Below are 20,374 nucleotides of genomic sequence, written 5' to 3'. Positions count from 1 at the left end.
AGTGACCTAGATGATTCGTTCATTTTGATGTTCTCTGGACCTCTTGCCTTCTACACAGCAGATACTAAAAAATATTTATTGAATTGAATTCTTACCAGCAGTTACTGTTTATTGAGCCATTAATTTGCTAAGCATTCTTCCAAGGGTTTGTTATTTAATTTTTATGTGATGCTTAATTTTACGTGTCATCTTGGCCATGGTGCCCACATATTTGGCCAAGCATTATTGTGGATGTTTCTGTGATAATTTTTAGATGAGATTAACTCTTAAATCAGTGGACTCCGAGGAAAGCAGATTGCTCTCCGTATTGTGGGTGGGCGTCACCCAATCACTTGAAGGTCGGAATAAACACAGACTGATCTCCTTGGCAGGAAGGAATTGTGGCAGTCGGTGGCCTTTGGACTCAAACTGTAACTCTTCCCTGGGTCTCCAGCCTGCCAGCCCATGCTTCAGATTTTGGACTCACCAAGCCTCCACCATTGCATGAGCCAATTCCTTAAAATCAATCTCTCTCTCTCTCTGTGCCTCCCTGACTAATAATACACCTTTACATCTAACCATTTATGCCCACTTTATAGGTCAAGGAGTTGAGGTTCGGAGACATTTAGTACCATGCCCAAGGGTACACGCCTGACAGGTATGGAGCCAGGATTCTGATCCAGGTATTTCTGAGCCTCAGGGCACTACAGCTTCTTATGCATGAATTCAAGGAATGAGAGCACCATGAGTTGCATGTAACACAACCTGTATTTACTGTAAAGCGTGTCTTCTTTTTAATGATTCACAAACTACCTTGGGATCTTACAGTGCGTGAGAGTCATCAGTATGCATAGACCTTATCATCCACGTGAGATGCGGAAACGCCCATAAGCAGAGAGGGTCGGTGGACACGGAGGCATGTCACTGTTTTGTATTGCACGTGAACTTGTTTGGCATATTTAAGCCCTGCAGATTAAATTCTCTCCTTTCCAGTCTTAATTTCCAGTCTGATCATGAAATAACCACATAATTTTTATAAACAGTCAACTGCAGGATCTTTAGGAATATGAGAGGGAATGAAATGGACAAAAATGTAAAGTTAACTGTTTTGTTGAAAGTAAGGTTGCATCCCCTCCCTCCAAAAATGAAAGGAAAATAAAGAGAAATAGGCAGTCCATGTGGATGAAATTAAAATAGAGAAGAGCAAACAGTGCATGCGGAGTCCCCGCCTCTTGATGGCTGTTGCCGCGGGCTAAAGTCCCATGTTGAGGTCCAAACTTCAAAAGTGGCCTCAAACTGTACCCTTTCCCTAGGAAAAGGCAGCAGTAAATATTGACTGCAGGATCAATTGTCTCTGTTGAAGCCGCAGTCTGCTTCAGTCGGAGTGAGCAAGCCAGGTCACACTGGATAAAGAGCTGCTTTCGGGACGACTGGTCACCCCCAAACACATAGACACAATCTGCTGGGATCGGAACTGAAATTATCCTTCCCAGAATGGAGAAGATGGTGATGAAGGTGTTGATCATGTTTGTCCTTGGAACGAACTACTGGTTCCACTACTGTGCAGGTAAGGAGTTCAGGGTCAGGCCACCTGCCCTTGATGATGCAGAGCTGTCCTCATCCACGCATCCTGTCTCACTGTGTCCTCATGTGTTTATGAGTCCAGGTTTTCCCGTGTATGACTATGACCCGTCTTCCTTGAGGGAAGCTGTCAGCGCCTCCGTGGCAAAAGTGAATTCCCAGTCGCTGAGCCCCTATCTCTTTCGGGCGTTCAGAAGCTCAGTTAGAAGAGTAAGTGCCTGGTATGTCTGCTCTAGTCCTCTTTATACTGCTTTCTGGTTTTTTCTTTTGTCCTTTTTTGGGTTACACGTTAAAATTTTTCCAGTTTAAAAAGATAATAGCTACTCATCTCTTTCACACTCTTTTTTTTTTTAATAGAGAAAGGATTTAATTATAATTATTGTCGTAAAGCTCTCAAAGCTGCTTCGGATGACTGATTCTTCTTGCATTTTCCTTCCCTCTGGCATCATTTCCTGTTTCCAGATGTTACCCTCTGCACATCCTGCTTCTGGACCCAAAGTCCCCGTGGTTCCTTTTGAGATGTTTTATTAAAAACTGCTTGTTTATTAGAAATGAGGCTTTTTCAAGTTCAGCAGTTCTGCTCCTAATACTTATAGGAAATAAATTCTGGCTTTTGAGCCAAAGAAATCCACTTTGCTTTGTCAATTTTGTAATAGTCTGTTTCCTGTTAGCTTGGGGAAATGGGGAAAAGATGAATTTTCATGGGCTTCCAGTGACTAAGGCCGTGATTGGCAAAGAAAGAAACAGAATTATCCTTCCAAGGAAATGAGAAACTAGCCTGCAGATCGCCTCCCTCCTGGCTGGGCCCCAGGTGATTTCACCGCCTGCTCTTCGTCCTGTGCAAGGGGGGTGGGGAGGCAGCAGAAATACCTGCAGGAGAGTTTAGGTTAAGATGGGGGGTGAGGAGCTTCTACAAAGTTCCTGGTCCTGCAAATGAGAACTCGTTGCAGACGGGCCGCCTGGGAACTGGGAACTGTGGAGACATGGCCAGGGGTCCAGGCAGCGGCCGCCTCCTCGCAGAGGCCCGAAGGGCATTACTTCCTCTCCACCTTCATGCTCACCTCTCCCATCCCTGCCGGGCACCACCTTAGCACACACCTGGTTTGTCCCCTCTCCTCCTGTAAAGGGCACACAGCTCATGGCTCCGTAGGTCCAGTCTCCAAATACAATACATTCATCTTGACCCAGCTCCTTCATAAACTAGCTCAGTTTCTTATTTCCAGATTCCCAGGAAATTAATTGAATTGTCCCAGTTGTCTTTTCTAATTGGGTCATAGGTCACGAAGATGATGCTTTAGCTAGTCCAGAACCAGGCTGTTGTGGCCAGACTGGGATCACTTGGCCTGGCTGTCGCGGTGCGAGAGCACGGCGAGATACGTGTGGTCAGCTGCCAAGCCAGAGGGCGAGTTCCTTCTGGAGGAGGACTGGGCAGAATGAAGAACCCCTCCGTCGTACACTGGCTGTTTGGGCTTCCATCTTTTGCACTTAATGAAATCCACGTGTGGTGTGGGGCAATCAGTGTCCCCTTGCCAAGCTTGCAAATGAGTTTAGATTTGCTTGTAATTTAGCTAGTGCTTGCTACAGAAGAAAGTTAGTAGTTAATTAAGTGAATAAGATCATGAGGACAGGTCCCGAGAGAACCAGTTACTGACACCGTGGAAATCTGGCCAGTGGAGACGAGCTAGCATGAGGCGTAGTCATCCAGAGAACATTCCAGCGCGTGGGTCGTCTTGGTATCAGACACCTGAGTCTAGACACACAGGCACCTGCAAAGAAACACACCTGTGTGTGTGGGCGTGTGATCCTCAGTGAGAACACAGGAGGGAGACGCCCCTCCGCCTCCTGTGCGCTGCTCTGCTACCTGGAATTCTGCACATTCTTGTGTTTTTCCGGCCTTTTCTCACTATTCGAATTCATTGGCCAAGTTACATTCACCATGTCCCTTCCATGAAAACTTCCTTTCTTCTCCCAATGGAGGAAGAACTCTTCTGCTTTGATCTGTCCTGGTGATACGTCTTTCTTCTTAGAAGTGGTTCACATTTTGCTTTATTGTATGCGTTAGTCATGCCTTCTGTAAACACCCTGAAGATGGCCCCAAATAGGCCAATTCCCTTCATAACAGTAGCCATGAGAGATCCACTCAGAGCTAAGCAAAGTCCTCAGGAAAGAGATGAGGGAACAGATCAGATCACTGTCCCTGGGGGCACAAAACGATTCACAAAATAGTAATACAAATGAGCTCGAAACATTGCGAAAAATATGTCACTTCTCCGACAGCCGACAAAATCAGAATGAAAATAACCAGGGGAAAGGTGAAAGGGAAATCTCAAACACTGCTAGAGAAAGTGTAATTTGGTAAAATTATCTTTGCAAACGTGCAGTTTGTTAAGCATGCTTATAAACACGTTAAACATTAAAAATAGCAAATGTTTATAATATTTGATCTCATAGTTTCATTTCTCGGAGTATGTCTGAAGGAAATAAGTGGTTTGGTCATGTTTGTGTATGTGCAGGAGGTTTGGGGTAGAGTTCAGTGGGCTTAGGGTGAGGGGTCCGGCCCCGCTACTTTATCCCTGAGTTTGCTTCATAAGCCCAGTGGTCCTCGACCCCTGCACATCAGCATCAACGGGGAGATTGAAATACTCCTGATGCCCAGGCAGGATGGTGACTAATTAAATCCCAATCCCTGAGGGTGGGGCTCATATTCTTACATGTTTCCTGGTCATTCTAATGTGTAGTCAGGGTTAGGAACCACTGCGATTTACCAGGGACTTGGATCAAATGCTTTTGCGATTGATTGTAAGTAACTTAACTCTTGGGCTCCAAGGTTAAAAAGGATGGGAGAGCATGGGGAAATGTAATCAGCCACGATGACTTCCTTGTTCCAACACTGACACTAGGCACACACAGACTGTTCCCTCAATGTACACAAGCAGAGAAAGGAAAGGTGGACACAGGCTCTGTGCTGGGGGTGAGGAACAGAGAGGCTGGACCAGGCCGTGCCCCCATGGAGCTCAGATACCACTGCAGAGAGAGAGGGGAGAGAGAGGAGGGGAGGGGATGAAGGGAGAATGGGGTGCAAATTCTATAAGTGAAGGTAGTCTCAGAGAGTGGGGAGTCCTGTGGAGAAAATAAAACGGGATGATGGATGGGCCTGGGCCTGGGCTGGGGTAGCTGTCAGATGGGAGAGAAGTCTCCACAGAGGTGCCATATTTGAGCTAAGACTCACTCAGTGACGAGAACCTCCAGCCGTGGGAGGACCTTCTGCATGGGGTAGTTGGGAGGAGGTTTTAAATAAAGTGCAAGAAGACCTTCTAAGATCTCTGCAGCTGTTGTGTGGAGTGGGGTGCCAGGAGGAAGCCCAGACAGAAACTGTGGGAAGCAGATGGTGACCTATGGCAACTGAGCCTCTTAGTGTGGGGAGGGTGAGGAGTAGATGGATTCTGGGATATTTGGGGCAAAGCCACGGAAGCTTTGGGATCCTTTATGTGTCTATGCCCATTTCTGTCCATTTTTACCTTTCCTCTTCGCACGTTTTGCTTTTTGGCTTTCTACGTTCTGCTAGGCAGCTATACCTGAGCTTTACTTTTTGTCCAATCATAAGGGCTTAGTTTGAAAAGCCTAAATGATCACTGTGTTAGTCAGGCTTCTCCAGAGAAGCAGAGAAGAGAGATGGATAGAGTCAGAGACAGACAGAGACAGGGAGAGATTGATTTTAAAGAATTGGCCCACACTGCTGTGGAGGCTTGGTAAAGCCCAAATCTGCAGGGTGGGCCAGCAGGCTGGAGACCCAGGGAAAAACTGATGTTGCAGTTCAAGTCTGAAGGCCGCCTGTTGGCAGAATTGCTTCCTGCTGAGAAAAAGGTCAGTCTCGGCTCTAGTCTGACCTTCAACTGATTGGATGAGGCCCACCCACATGAAGGAGGGTAATCTGCTTTCCTCAAAGTCCACCACTTTAACCTCATCCCAAAACCTCTTCACAGAAGCATCCAGATCAATGTTTGACCAGAGCTCTGGACACTGTGGCCCAGCTAAACTGACACATAACATTAAACACTGTACTCTCCAAAAGGAACTGTTACGGGTATTTTATGGCTTGTATATTTTTATTTCTTTTTGAAATAAAAAAATCAAAATATACTCATTATAAAGAGTCACAGGATACAACAAGAAAGAGAAAGCCAAAAGTAACATTCGTTATCCAGCCCTCTGAGACACCCACTATGAACATGTGGCAGGATGTCTTTTTGGATTTTTTTCTCTTCATATGTGGGTATAAAATATATATATATTAAAAAAACAGGACCACACTGTAACACCGATTGTAAAGGACCATGATTTATTTCAGCCGTAACGCTGGGTTTGGGATTTTCTCCAGTTGATTCCTTAGGGTTGAGTATTTGGGTTGTCCCACATTTTTCAAAGAACACAGAGCAGAAATTCACTGGCTGAAAGTGAATTCAGATGAAAAAGCAGTTATTTGACTTTTCTCCATATTCTGGAAAGGGTGCGTAAAAGTGCTTAGAGATGCAAAAAGTTTGCAAAATCGTCTCACAGTTAAAATTATCAGTACTCAAACCCCCTGCATTTTCATCTTTTAAACTAAGCTTTTGTCCTGCCAGTTTGCTTTCATCAGGTTGCTTTAAGGAATTGTGGAAGCATGTTGGGGGGGGGGGGGGCGGGGCTGGCAGGGAGAGCCTGCTTGATGCGCTCCAGGTGAAGAGTTTTTAATTTTTTTAAGAGATTCAGATTCAATATCTAATATGTAAAAATGATCAGTAAACAGGGTCATAAACAATGGCAAGGCTGAGATTTTTTTTTTAATCTCAGAATTCTTTTTTTTTTTAATTAATTAATTTATTTATTTTTGGCTGTGTTGGGTCTTCGTTTCTGTACGAGGGCTTTCTTCTAGTTGCGGCGAGCGGGGGCCGCTCTTCATCGCAGTGTGCAGGGCTCTCACTGTCGCGGCCTCTCTTGTTGCGGAGCACAGGCTCCAGACGTGCAGGCTCAGTAGTTGTGGCTCACGGGCCCAGTTGCTCCGCGGCATGTGGGATCCTCCCAGACCAGGGCTCGAACCTGTGTCCCCTGCATTGGCAGGCAGATTCTCAACCACTGCGCCACCAGGGAAGCCCAAGATGGAGTTTTTAATCCTACCTGCTTTTAGAAAACTCGGCTTGTATCAGCACTTCTCATCCTGCGTCAGAAAGAGACACAAAGACGCCCCCATCCCGAGCGTGAAGCTGTGGCCACTTATTTCCAAAGCAAACTATCTCCTTACTCCCTGCCTGAAAGTGGTCACACCGACTGTCACGGTGCTGTCACCACCTCTCTCCTCACTGGGCAGTAGGTGACTGTGTGGGTTGACTCAAATTTGCCAAAGGATGGGCTCAAGAGCTCAAAGGGAAGGAGTTTTTGGAGCCTGGGGTGGGGTCGGGCAGTGGAGCCCACCTCCCTGCTGCCATCTTGTCCCTGTCCCCGTGTGCTCTCCTTGTAGCAGCCATGGTGACTCAGATCTTACCTCTTCGAAGCCTCTGAGAACTTCTCATTGCAATGAGAATGAAGTCAAAACTCGTTCCCACGGGCTACGGGACCATTAACTGTCTGGCGCACTCCTTTCCAACTTCAGGGTGTTTGGTTTTCCTCTTGTTCATTTTGCTTCACCACCACCACTGGGCTTGTTCTGCCCCAGGACATTGGCTCTGCTTTTTCCTCACACGATGGGCTCCTTCCCATCCTTTAAGTCCCAGCTTAAAAACGCCTTCCTTGGGAGGATTTCTCAGGCGCCTCGTCTAAACTATCAGCTCTCCATCCCCACTGCCACGATGCTTTTTTGCTCTTAACCCTATAGCCATCTGGAAGGCCCTTGTTCAGTTTTCTTTAGTGTGTTTGCTGTGTGGTGCCCCACCACCCTGCCCCAGGTGGAATCTAAGCTCCGTGGGGTCTTCCCTGCTGTGCTTCTGGTACAGCACACACAGTGGGCATTTAGTAAGTCAGGAGACGTCCGTGTCATCGGAACAGCACCCTCATCAGGAAGTTTGGAAGGTACCCCGAGTATCCCACCCTTGGTGGAAAGGAGTGGAAAACTGTCTAATCTTGTTCATAGATCCGAACTGATCAACCGGGAAGCGGGGCTGGATAACACTGTACAGCAGAGATGTACTTGATACTTACTTATTTCGGGAATTATTAGGAAAGTATGGAGCATTCTTTTAGGAAAATGACACTTAAAATACTTTGTTTTTGCTTTGGAAATAAGTGGCTAGCTCCAAGCTCAGGATGGAGGCGTCTTTGTGTCTCTTTCTGACGCAGGATGAAAAGTGCTGATGCAAGCAGGGTTTTCTAAAAACAAGTAGGACTAAAAACTCAGCCTTGCCGTTATTTATGAGCCTGGTTATTGATCATTTTTACATATTAGATATTAAATCTGAATCTCATACATACGTTGACACTTAAGATAAGTTGATTCTTGTTATTCGCGGCAGTTACATTCCATAAAGATTCTGCGAACACTGGGTTAGTGAATCTGGAGCCGTTTATCCTGGGAAAATGCCGGGTGAGGTTTCTGAGAGCCTCTGGTCACAATATTTCGGTTAACTGATCAATAGGTGCCCTTGTTTTATGTGTGTTTTCACTTAAAGACTTATTTAATATATATGGTGATTCGTTACCATTGAGCTCGCTGTACCAGCGCTGTCACTCAGGCCTGAGCAAAGCTCAGCTAACACATGTATTTTCTCTGTCAGACACATCATAGCCTTCCTGTGCTAGGAAACTAGACAGCTTGTCAGCACTAGGCTTGGGGGCCAATTTAAACAGCAAAATCACCGAGGAAAAGCACAAAACTGAGAAAACCGTGACACACAATAGACCGTGAAATTGACTTGTGTCCGGTCTGGTTGCAGAGGCAAAGAGCCTGAGCCTTTGATCACCTCATCTGACCCCGGTCAGGAGCGTGTGCATCTGGCGACTCAAGTTCTTTGCCGCCCAGCGCGTCTTCATGAGTGGCCGTGAGGGCACCCAGTACTGATTGGGGTTAGATGTGCGTTTTAGCAAGTAGGCAAATTTGCAGATACGGAATCTGTAACTCCTGAGGAGTCATCGTAAATGTAAGTCATTAGCAGCAGTGCTTAGCGTGGAGTCAGGACACCCAAGTTCTGGTCCTATTGTCTCAGTAAAGTCTTGTGAGCCTTTGGTAAAGCACTTCTTCCCCTGGTCTTCAGAATGAGGGCGTGGAACTGGGTGATTGCCACGACAATTGAAAGGTTTAGTGGTGGGGTATTCTGTCACTTTCTCTCCTTGTGCAAGGAGACACATTCTTAGCGTGTGACCTTCAGAAACACATCTATGGCAAACTGACGCTTTGTTTTCATGAAGGTCAACATCCTGGATGAGGACAGCTTGACCATGGACATAGAGCTCCGCATCCGAGAGACGACGTGCAGGAGGGGCTCTGGGGAGGACCCCGCCACCTGTGACTTCCAGAGGGGCTACTACGTGGTAAGAGTCGGGGGAAAGGCCACCAGCCCAGAAAACAACGCAAGGGAGCACCTGACTTCCTACATCGCCGGGACCTGATTCAAAGCCACACCAAGGGCTTGGCCACTGCCTGGCGTCTGGACACCCTGGGAGGCACCACTAACTGTGTCCACGCTGTCCCCTGGGCAGGGGCGGCATGACTCAGTGGTCAAGGACTCGAGCTCTTGGAGTCCACAGTCCTGAGTAATCCTGGCAAATTATTTAACTCCTGCTGCCTCAGCTTTCTGCTGTTTAAAAATAGGGATAATGATGGTTCCAGGCAAAGTGAATACGAAGAGGCCAATAGCCAAGAAAAATCCCAGAGACATTTCAAATTCTATTTTAAAGGAATTTAAAATGCCAGCCGTGTTCCTGGTGCGAGTTGCACTGTTTTATAGTTGACTGTTGTATAACATCTGTCTCCTCCACCAGCTTGGGCTCCGTGGGGGTCAGGACCACAGCGTGGTCAGTTTCATCTCCCCAGTGACCAGCACATGGCCCCATGCTTGGTTAACCCCAGGGATGGGAGGCACCCCAAATTCACTGTCCGAGGCGTTCTCGTTCAGATGTACGAGGTCTCAGGGTTTTGTTACTTTATCGTTGTGATGTCTGGGTCGTTACACAGGGGTGTCAATCCTGAAAAGAGGACCCGTTGTTTTGTTGTTTCGTGAGACTTTTTGCTGTGGCTCTGTTTCACAAAGGTCCCAAACCCAAGTGTCACTAGCATTTGTTTCTAATGAAATCTGAGGCCAAGGGAGAGCAGAGCAGGGTCCTTGGGAGATCTCCCCATTTCTTGTTGTTCAAAAGGAAAGCCATTCGAGGGAGCCCACTCAGTGCTCAGGAAGGGAACATCTGCTTTCCCTCAGGACTTGTAATGTAGCAAAAGCCTAAGAGACGTTTAAGTCATCATTTGTTTCTGCTTAGGTCTTGAGAAATTTTCATTTTGGAACAATGAAATGTCTCTGTGAATTTTCCCTTTCTGTCTGCATCATTGCGTCAAGCCCTATGGTGTTGCCTGATTTCTTAGATAGGTCCTAACCATTTCTACCAGCTGCCGGGCGTGGAACTCACTGCTTCCCCTTTTCCAGCCAGCAGTTGTTTGCAGAAGCACCGTGTGGGTGTCTGCTGAGCAGGTGCAGGACGTGTGGGTTCGCTGCCACTGGTCCTCCAGCTCCTCCGAGTCCAACAGCAGTGAAGAGGTAGGTGCAGGGGCTCGGCATCCTTTGGGACAGCACCTACCTCTCAGGGTCTGTGTGGGTCTGTGACAGGCAGGCCGGTGTGACAGAGTAGCTGGAGCATCACTCAGGTATAGCTCTGCTGACTCAGCTGGCATCTCCCGTTTACACCTGCAATCTCATGTTCAATATCCCTTACTTCTTCCAATTCTCTCTCTTTTCCTAACATTTAAGATGTGAGCTTAAAATAACAATGAGCAAATCTTCAAAATTTTAGATCTAAGTACGCATCTCACTGCCTCTGTGGTTTAGTGGAATGAAGAGGGGCATTTTTTTTTTTTTTTTTTTGCGGTACGCGGGCCTCTCACTGTTGTGGCTTCTCCCGTGGCGGAGCACAGGCTCCGGACACGCAGGCTCAGTGGCCATGGTTCACGGGCCCAGCCGCTCGGCGGCATGTGGGATCTTCCCGGACCGGGGCACCAACCCGTGTCCCCTGCATCGGCAGGCGGACTCTCAACCACTGCGCCACCAGGGAAGCCCAAGAGGGGCATTTTTGATACATCAGTGTTCATTTACCAGCTCTGCAACCTAGGTCAGGAGATTTAATCTCCATGATCTGGAGCTTCTTCATCTGTTAAATGCCAGTATAGAGACCACCCGATAGGAAGTTGAGAAAACCAAGTAAGTTGATGGACGTGAAAGATCTGGTCCAGAATCTGGTACGTAATAGATGCTTGGTAAATGGCAGGACACATCTTTTTTCCTTCAATTGCACGGATATTCATCTGCAATAATACTGTGAAATCAGTAATATATACAGTGCTGACTTGGAATTATATTAGTATAATATACAGTAAATGTATAATATACAGTATATATTATATTAGTATAATATACAGTACAGTATATGTCTGTGTACTGACTGCTTTCCTTACTGGAATGTACATCAAATGAGGGTAGGGAATGTGTGTTTTGTCATCTAAGACAAGGTTTGATACAGGGTAGATGTTCAGTCAATACTTGAATGAATACAAGAAAAATGAGGAAGAAATTGTCAACAATATGATATGAGGAGGAAGCCTCTAATTTGGGATAAAAACATAACTATTACGTTATTTGTTTATTCATAATGGATAATATCTTTGACTGCTACTTAAAAATTGTTTCTACCATCATACAGCCAAATCTGTCCAATGACATCTTTCTCTACGTATATTTTTATTAATTTTTTCAAGATTTAAATCTGTAGCGAAAATTACATGAAAAGAGTATACAATTTCAACTTCAAGAATTACACATAAAAGTAATGTTCCTCTATTATGAACATACCCAGGACTTCCATATTTTATATGGAAGTCCATTTTCGAATTAGGAAGGAGTGAGAAACTCCTGTTGCAGGGGTGTTTTCACTGTTGGAAGGAGAATTCTGCAAAAATGTTCAGTTGAGCGTAAGGTTATTGATCAATCTCGTTCTCACTGGCAACTTTTGAGGGTCAATCCCCAGGAGATTTCTGGATCCTATCTCCTTGATGCTAGTTCAGGTACCCAGGGCCTCGACTCCAGTAAAGTATCCAGGATGTAAGGCATGCTTCACAGCTGACACAGTGGCACACGCCTGGCCAAGCTAACCCAGAAGGGACAGGGACCAAGCATCAGGTCACAAGCATTTTGTGCGTATTGATTTTGTGGTCTGTATGGGGGAAGCTAGGAGACAGTGGAGAGCAAGAGAAGCACTGCTCTGGCTCTTGTGGGGTTTGTGGATGAGTCTGGGAGTGTCCATTAAGCAGGGGTTACCCTGACTACCAGGCAAGCTTTCGGGAGCACGTAGGAAGAGGATGCAATAGCGTGTGGGGTCAGAGCGAGCTTTCCCCGGGGTGCTGGAGGGTGGGTGACCTCAGGACAAAGGGCACAGGGTGTGGAGGGGAAGGATGAGGAGATTCCCAGCACAGGGGAGAGCCTGACGGAGTTCCCTGATGTGTGAGGGAAGCTAAGCTGATGGGTACAAATGGACAGAAATCCATCACGACTGGGAGAAAAATATGACAAGAGAGGCATAAGGGTGGGGTTGGAGAGGACACCAGCCTGGTCAAGGTGGACCTCATGGGCCATGTCAAGGATCCTTGGCTTGGGGCTAGTCAAGGGTTATAAGTAGGGAAGTGACAGAATAGATGAAGAACAGACTGGAACTAGGTAAGAATGGATGGGGGCACTGGGAGGCTGGCAGGGCAGGTGAGAGAGAGTGCCAAGTAGAGCTAGGAGTTAGTGGTGAATGTCGAGAGAAATGGATGCCTGTTCTATGACCTTTAACACATTAGAAGTTAATAAGTGGCCGCCTAATTTAACCCCTCTTCCATCTCTTTGGAAAGAGATGGAAAGTTGATTCTGATTGTTTGCACAACCCACAAACCTGTTGCAACTTTCTAACTGCAGACTGAAGACTACTCACTTTTCTTCCAGTCCCAAGTTTTGTAAGAAGACTCTGATACTAAGTTAAGTTAGTCCCGGAAACAAACAAGATTTTAAAATAAACTTCCAGGTTGCTTTGCCTCAAAGACTAGGAGATCATAAAGGATGATGAGCAAAGAAAAAATTCCTTAAATTAAAGGATTCTGCAATTCGAAAGAAAGAGAAGAAAGCAGATGGAGATTTAAAGTAATTCCTGGCAACTCTAAAATAGATTTCTTACATGAAACAGAAAAAAAATTAGACGACAGCTGTTAACCATTTTCAGTGAAATAAATGATGATACTACAAACATGAAAGACAATTGACTGGGATGAATTTAGATATAGAACAAATAAATCATTGTTGGAAGTAGGGAATAAAAGAAAGAAAACTGAAAAAAATATCCCAGAGTGATGAACATAAAGGCCACTTGAAAAACATGTGTAGATAGTAAAGGAATTTCCAGAGGAAGGAATATAATGTGAAGAAAGATGGAAGCCATGGAGAGTAAGACCAAACATCCCAATTATTACGAAATAGGACTTAGCTCAAATATCTGGTAAGCACACAACGAGAGAAAGTGTCTCTAACATAAAAACATTCAGGTTTTCCACTACATAATTTTAATAAGTATAAATGCTTTGTAAAAAGATTTGAGCAAATAAATTTCTAAAATTGCTAATATTCTCTCTTAACCAAATAAATATTTAAATTATGGGCAGTTTTTATTTTTACTTTTTTAATTTTGGAAAAGAAGTATGTAGAGGATAAATGATTTCTATATGGTACTTCAGTCAACCACACGATGAAATGCTAACATCTGTGGGATGATGAATGGACTTGATTTTGGACAAATCCTTCTGATTTCAAGTGGACGGGATGAGGTTTGGCTAGAGTTTCAGCCATGAGACCCAAAACAGTGCAAAAGGAGAAACTGAGGAAGAGTGAACAAGAATTCTGAACTCGGGGGAGGAGAGTTACAGGCCTTTCATTTATTTACTCTCTCCCATTTCAAATGATAGAAATTCAACTAGAAGTGGCCTAAGCCAAAATGAGATAATTCCCTGGCTCGCGTTCCCAGAAAGGAGAGGAAGGAGTTGTCCTCTTGGACAACTCAATCTAGTGACTGTCAGCACTCTCTGGGCCACATTCATTTTTTTCCTTCTCCGTCCCTCCTCCCCTCACTGCAGATGAGTTCTCTCCTTGCAGCTGGAGGCAAGACTACAAGCCACTCCAGATTCATATCCTCTAAACATAGGAGGAAACAGCACTTCTCTCTAGCTCCAGCTGGAGATACCTCTTGGTATTATTCCCATTGTCCTGTCTTAGGTCATGTGTCCCATTTTTTTTTTTTTTAATAACACTGTTATTGAAATAAATTGGGTTGGCCAAAAATTTCGTTCGGGTTTTTCCATACAATGTTACAGAAGAAGCCGAACGAACTTTTTAGCCAACCCAATAATTCGCAGACCATACGATTCACCCCTTTAATTGTACAGTTCAGTGGTTTTTAGTATATTCATAAGGTTGTACAGCTCTCCTCACTATCTAAATCATGAACACTTCGTCATCCAGAAGAGAAACCCTAAGACCCCTGACCCTGTTCCTCGTTCTCTCCAGCCCTTAGTAACCGCTAATCTACTTTCTTTGTCTATAGATTTACCTTTTCCAGCCATTTCATATAAATAGAAACATACAATATGTGTTCTTTTGTGAATGGTTTATATTAGTTAGCATGTTTGGAGGTTCATACATGTTATAGCATGTATCAGTACTTTTCATTGTCGAATAATAATCCATTGTATGGATAAGCCACATTTAATTTATCCATTCATTAGTTGATCAAAATGGGTGTTGTTCCTACTTCTTTTTTTATACATATCTCTTTTTTTAAAAAAAACTTATTTATTTATTTATTTGTTTGGTTGCACTGAGTCTTGGTTGCATCTGCCGGGCTCCTTAGTTGCGACATGCGACATCTAGTTCCCTGAGCAGGGACTGAACCCAGGCCCCCTGCATTGGGAGCGTGGAGTCTTAACTGCGCCACCAGGGAAGTTCCCGTTTCTACTTTTTGACTATTGTAAACCATGATGTGTGAGCATTTATGTGCAAGTTTTTGTGTGGGCATATATTTTTATTTATCTTGGGTATTTACCTATGAGTGGGATTTCTGGGGCGTAAAGTAACTCTATGTGTAACTTTTTGAGAAACTGCCACGCTGTTTTCCGTAATAGCTGTACCATGTTACGTTCCCACCAGCAATGTATGAGGGTTCCAGTTTCTACACATCCTTATGAACACTTATCATTGTCTGTCTTTTTAATTTTAGCCATTCCAGTGGGTGTGAAGTGGTGCATCATTACTGTTTTGATTTGCATTTTCCTAATGAGCAATGATTGACTATTTGTATATATTCTTTGGAAAAACGTCTACTCAAATCCTTTGTCGGAATTCCCTGGCGGTCTAGTGGTTGGGACTCCGCGATTTCACTGCCACCGAGGGTGCAGGTTTGACCCCTGGTTGGGGAACTAAGATCCTGCAAGCTGTGCAAAGTGACCAAAAAGAAAAAAAGTTCCTTTGCCAAATTTTAAATTGGATTATTTGTCTTTTCTTGTTGAGTAGTAAGACTTCTTTATATATTTTGTATATAAGTTCCATATCGGATACACAATTTGCAGATATTTTCTCCCAACTGTGAGTTTTTTTTTTTTACTTTCTTTATGGTGCACTTTGAAGAACAAAAGTTTTAAAGTTTAATGAAGTCCAATTGATCCATTTTTTCCTTTTGTTGTTTGTGTGATTCTTACATTTAGATGCGTGGTCCTTTTTGATTAGGAAGGGGTCCAGCCTCAGTCTTTTGCATGTGGATATCCAGTTGTCTCAGCACCGTTTATTGAAAAGATTATTCTTTCCCCCACTAAACTGTGCTGCTTGCTAGACCAATCACTCTGACAAAAGCCAGCGGGCTAACTGACTGTTCACGATGCAGAGGGTAACAGGTAGGTGGCCCAGACGCCTGGTAGAAACGTTGTGAGTCAAGCAGCCACCTTACTTTGTGACTATGGGCTTTCAGTGGCTTCATGAAGACTACTCGTGCACACTTTTTGTTTTTTTCTTAATTGAACACATATGGGGACTTCATAGAGAGAAAACTCACAAATTTGACCTAAACACAGTTGATTTGCAAGTCCATATAAAGAGGTTCCGTCTTTCTCGTCCACAACAACTGGGGGTCATTTTGAGTCTAGTGGAAACGTTTTTAGACAATTTAAACTTCATGTAAGTTGCTTTTCCCCACATGCTTTTTTAGACATTACATGTTCAATACCATATAAAGTTATTTAATGTAATGTATTGCCTTATTTCATTAAAAATAAATTATATAATACATCTGAGTCCTCCTGACAATATTTACATATTTTGCAGTGTCCTTCCTTTTCCTCTCTTTTATGTGCTGATACATACTAATGCCTACATTTACTTAGATGGTTTTGGGAGATATCTTGGGATCCTCTACCTCAAGAAACAGTTATCCGCTTGGTAAGTTGAGATCCGTTCTTTTTAATATACACATATATATATATATATTTGTGTGTGTGAATCAACTTCATATTGAAGCTCTCTATCAAGGAGTCATTTAAAACTAGAAATATCTGTACATAAGCTTTGAACAATTACAGAAACCACAGAAAATAAACGTTTGCTTTTGCTCCTTTCTTAACAGTAGGCGATAATGTTACAACTCTTCATTTAGGCAACTCTATATTTATGTAGAGCCTTTCCATATATGATTCCATTTCATGTCCCAACATCTCTGCCAATTAGGCAGGACAGGTGTTGGTTTTTACCATGAGAGGGTCCCCCAGCTTGAGCACGCTTGTTCCCTCCTGGCTGCACGACCAGTTTTAGGAGCCAGGTATGAAACAATGTGTAGGTGGAAGGATCTGGACTAAACCTCATCTGACTGGCTGGGGCTGAATTCTGTAATCCTCCAGCCATAAGACCAGAGGTGACCATCCCATTAAGAATCTTGCTTCGGGGAGGGAGGGCTTTCTTTTTTTCCCCTTCTTAAGTGGTCTCTCATTTGAAGTGGGATTGAGTTAGTGTTCTATGGCTTAGGAAACATTTCTACCTATTGGTAAAATAGGAGGATTTTTTCTCTTGGAGCTTATGGCAGCAAAACTCTTTGGTGATCTCTCACTGCTTCCTTCCTGGAAAAGCGTATTTGTGGCATCAGTAATAAAGTCATAGAACATTCCAGAAGTGGGCAGAGGGGGCCTGCCTTATGGCTGTTACTGCGTTACAGGTCTCACTCCTGACAGATCAAAAAGCGAGCCATTTTATGAACGGTCACTTGCTAAGTGTTCCCGTTTTCTTCTGTAGGACACCGAACACATCCTTTTCTGATCAAGCCAGACTCTGCTGAAGTCATGTCATAAGAGATAAACCCCTGAAATGCAAAATATTTTAAGGGAAAATGAAAAAAAAAGAACAGTCCTTCATAAACCAGCTTTGCAAATCATTGAAAAGCTAACTTTGAGGCATCAAAACTCACTTAAAATTTGTCAGGAATCAAAATATCAAATCTAGCTGAGGAAATCAGCACTCACCTGCCTCCTGTCCCAATCTGGAGCATTTTCTGAAAAATCCAAACTCTTTTAAACTTCTCTTTGCCCTCCAACCTCAACTGTACTTTTCAGCAAGCAGACAGAACTAACAGTTATTTAGTTTCTCCCTTTTACGATCACTTTTCTCATTTAACCTTCATGAGAGCACTGTAAACCAGGTGTCTTATCTGCTGACACAGAAGAAATGAGTAACAACTCGTGTTGTTTGTTGTAGACACAAAATACTAACTCTCTACTAATTGCTTGACAGTTTTCTCCTTCAGCTTCACAACCATCTTGAGAGGCAACACTATATCCCTTCCCATTTTGTAGATGGGCAAACTGAGGTTTAATGAGTTTCTGTAACTTGTCCAAGGCTACACGGCCAACGTAGGACTTTGATCCAGGTAGAGAGGGGCAGAGACAGGACTTAGAGACAGATCTGTCAGACTCTAGAGCCTCTGTTTTTTTCATGTTGCTTTACAGAAGAGTTGTGAAATTTACCCTCTGATCAGAGTTCTCCATTAAAATGAATAACACAGATATTAATGTTTCATTGAGCTCAGTGTCTGACCATCCTTAGGCTTTTTCCGAATTTATTTGAAGTACTAAAGCTTACAATCTGAGGCTTGCTTAAAAAAGGGCCTGAGTTTAGACCCCCTCCAATGTGCCACTTGGGGAGAAATACAGTTATTCTAAAAATGTGACCACTGCTGAGAACATTTTTGAACAAGTTTTTTAGGAATTATCTTCCAAGTCTAGGGCTCATTCTTTTGAATCTCTGTAGTGATGGAAAACATGTGCTCTTGGATTTAATTTTGGAAAAAAATTCAGTTAATCAGATTAATAGCCAACTTGGGTGCATTAGTCATCTATTGCTATGTGTCAAATTACCACAAAACTTAGCAGCTTAAAACAACAAACATTTATTATCTCACAGTTTCTGAGGGTCAGGAACCTGGAAGTAGCCAAGCTGGGTGTTTCTGGCTCAGGGTCTCTAAAATGATGTAGAGAAGATGTTGATTGTGGCTGTGATCTCATCTGAAGGCTTAGCTGGGACTGAGGAATCCACTTCCAAGGTTACCCACATGGTGGTTGGCAGGCCTCAATTCTTCAGGGGCTATTGGAATGAGGGCTTTGGTTTCCTACCATATGGGCCTTTCCACTGGGCTGTCTGAATGTCCTCAAAACATGACAGCTGGCTTCTGCCAGAGAACATGATGAGAGAGAGAGAGAGAGAGGAGAGTGAACAAGCAACAGAGCACCCAAGACAGAAGGCACAGTCTTTTATTAGCTAATTTTGAAAGGGATAGAGCATCACTTCTGCATAGCTTATTAATCACGCAGACCAACCCTGGTCCGATGTGGGAGGGGAATACCTGAGAGTGTGAATACCAGCGGGCCATCTCTGAGGCTGGCTACCACTCTGAGAAAATGTCATTTGGGACAAAAAAAATATTATATAGATATAAATTAATGCGACTGATCCTTTTTATATTCCTTGGAAGGTAATTCCAGAGCTGAATTCTAAAAACATTTTGGGCATTGGGACCTTCATTGACGCAGAGGTGCAGCCATCTCAGAGACTGCTTTGAACATGACAATTCAATTTAATTCAACAAATGTGTGTGACAAGCCCTGGGCAGATCCCTCAGAGGACTGAAAGATAAATGTGACAGTCCCTGCCCTCGAAGGCGTATGGCTGGGGGTTCAGCTGTCACACCCGAGAGTGAGGGAGAACTTGGTAAGCAAGATGAGGTCATGGTGTTCTTGGGTAGCCTCTTGGCAGGAGGGGCTCTGGTGGTGCTGGTCACAGGCCTTGTCATTAATTTATAGTCACTAAGTCCATGTTGTCTTAGATTTTGATGTGAATGACAGAGCCTGTATATCCCCTTTCTATCTTCAGGGATCATGAGAAGGGGTTTTCCTCCTGGAAATAGAAGGGGCCTGAACCTGTGGCCCAGAGCAAGAATAAACACTGGCTTTGAGTGACAGCCTTGAGGTAAGGGGACACAGCTAAAAACACGTGTATTTAGAGATGGAAGTTACCAACGGGGGGTTGGAGGGTGGGGATGTCTTAAAGCTGCTGTTTCCACACCCGCAACGTCTGTAGTCTGCTCTTCAGCTCCTGTCTGGCCTCCCACCTTTTCTTCTCTCCTCCCAAATACTGATCCTCGACTGTCTCTTCATTCTTGAACCCTCAATCTTTTCCCCATGGCTTTTATATGTGCTGTTGTTGATGTGATCAAATTTCTCTAAGAACAAACCACAAACAGAACAGCCCCCTTTCTCTGACCCAGTCTCCCCATCTCAACAGCTGCCTTCCCTCCCTACTTCCTTCTCTGCTAAGCATCTTGACAAAATTGTGGTCCGTGACTGCTGCCCCTACCTCCCCACCTCCCATTCACTTTTCTGCTTTTTGCAAACTGGATAGTGATCTTTCAGATCTCTAGCATCTAACCTGCCTTCCTTTTCTTGATCAGTCATTTCAATCTTGGTGACCATTTGTCTGGTCTCCTTTGCCCAGTCCTTTCCTTCTTCTATAGATTACTGCCGTCTATTCCGCTTGCCTGACTTGATCACTGATGTACAGTTGCTTCCAAACACACATCGCTCACCTTACTCTATCCCGAGATCCAGGCTCTTACATCACCTGCCCACTGGATGCAGTTGCAGAGAGCATCCCTGGGCTCCTGAAGGTCATCTGGCCTCCTCTTCAGCTCCCTGTCTTAATAGAAGGCATCAGCATCCACTGAATCTTCTCCAGCTCAAAATTTTAGAGTATCATTGGGTCTTTTTAAAAATTTTTGCTGAAGTATAGTTGATTTACAATGTTGTGTTAGCCTCAGGTGTGCAGCAAAGTGATTCAGTTTATATCTATCTATCTATCTATATATATATATATGCATATATTGTTTTTTAGATTCTTTCCCATTATAGGTTATTACAATCATTGGCCCTTCTTTACCCTTCATATTCTCCCAACATCCACAGGGGTCCACACATTTTCTCTGGCTTTAGCCCATCGTTTCATCACTGTCACCACTGACCTGTTGCCTGAGATCTTACCTC

General features: G+C 44.1%; 1 protein-coding gene across 1 annotated transcript; it reads left to right on the top strand.

The window, feature by feature from the left end:
- Positions 1-1,467: 1,467 nt before the first annotated feature.
- On the top strand, positions 1,468-19,294 carry SPP2 (secreted phosphoprotein 2). Its single transcript, XM_032638299.1, has 7 exons — positions 1,468-1,546; positions 1,646-1,770; positions 8,935-9,057; positions 10,164-10,274; positions 16,181-16,235; positions 17,002-17,064; positions 19,209-19,294. The coding sequence occupies exons 1-7, from the start codon at positions 1,474-1,476 to the stop codon at positions 19,292-19,294; spliced, it is 636 nt and encodes a 211-aa protein (XP_032494190.1). The 5' UTR covers positions 1,468-1,473.
- The last annotated feature ends 1,080 nt before the right edge of the window (positions 19,295-20,374 follow it).

Source organism: Phocoena sinus, chromosome 7 (assembly GCF_008692025.1).
Source record: "Phocoena sinus isolate mPhoSin1 chromosome 7, mPhoSin1.pri, whole genome shotgun sequence".
NCBI classification, from domain to species: Eukaryota; Metazoa; Chordata; class Mammalia; order Artiodactyla; family Phocoenidae; genus Phocoena; species Phocoena sinus.
This window is presented reverse-complemented; position numbering and strand designations above follow the sequence as displayed.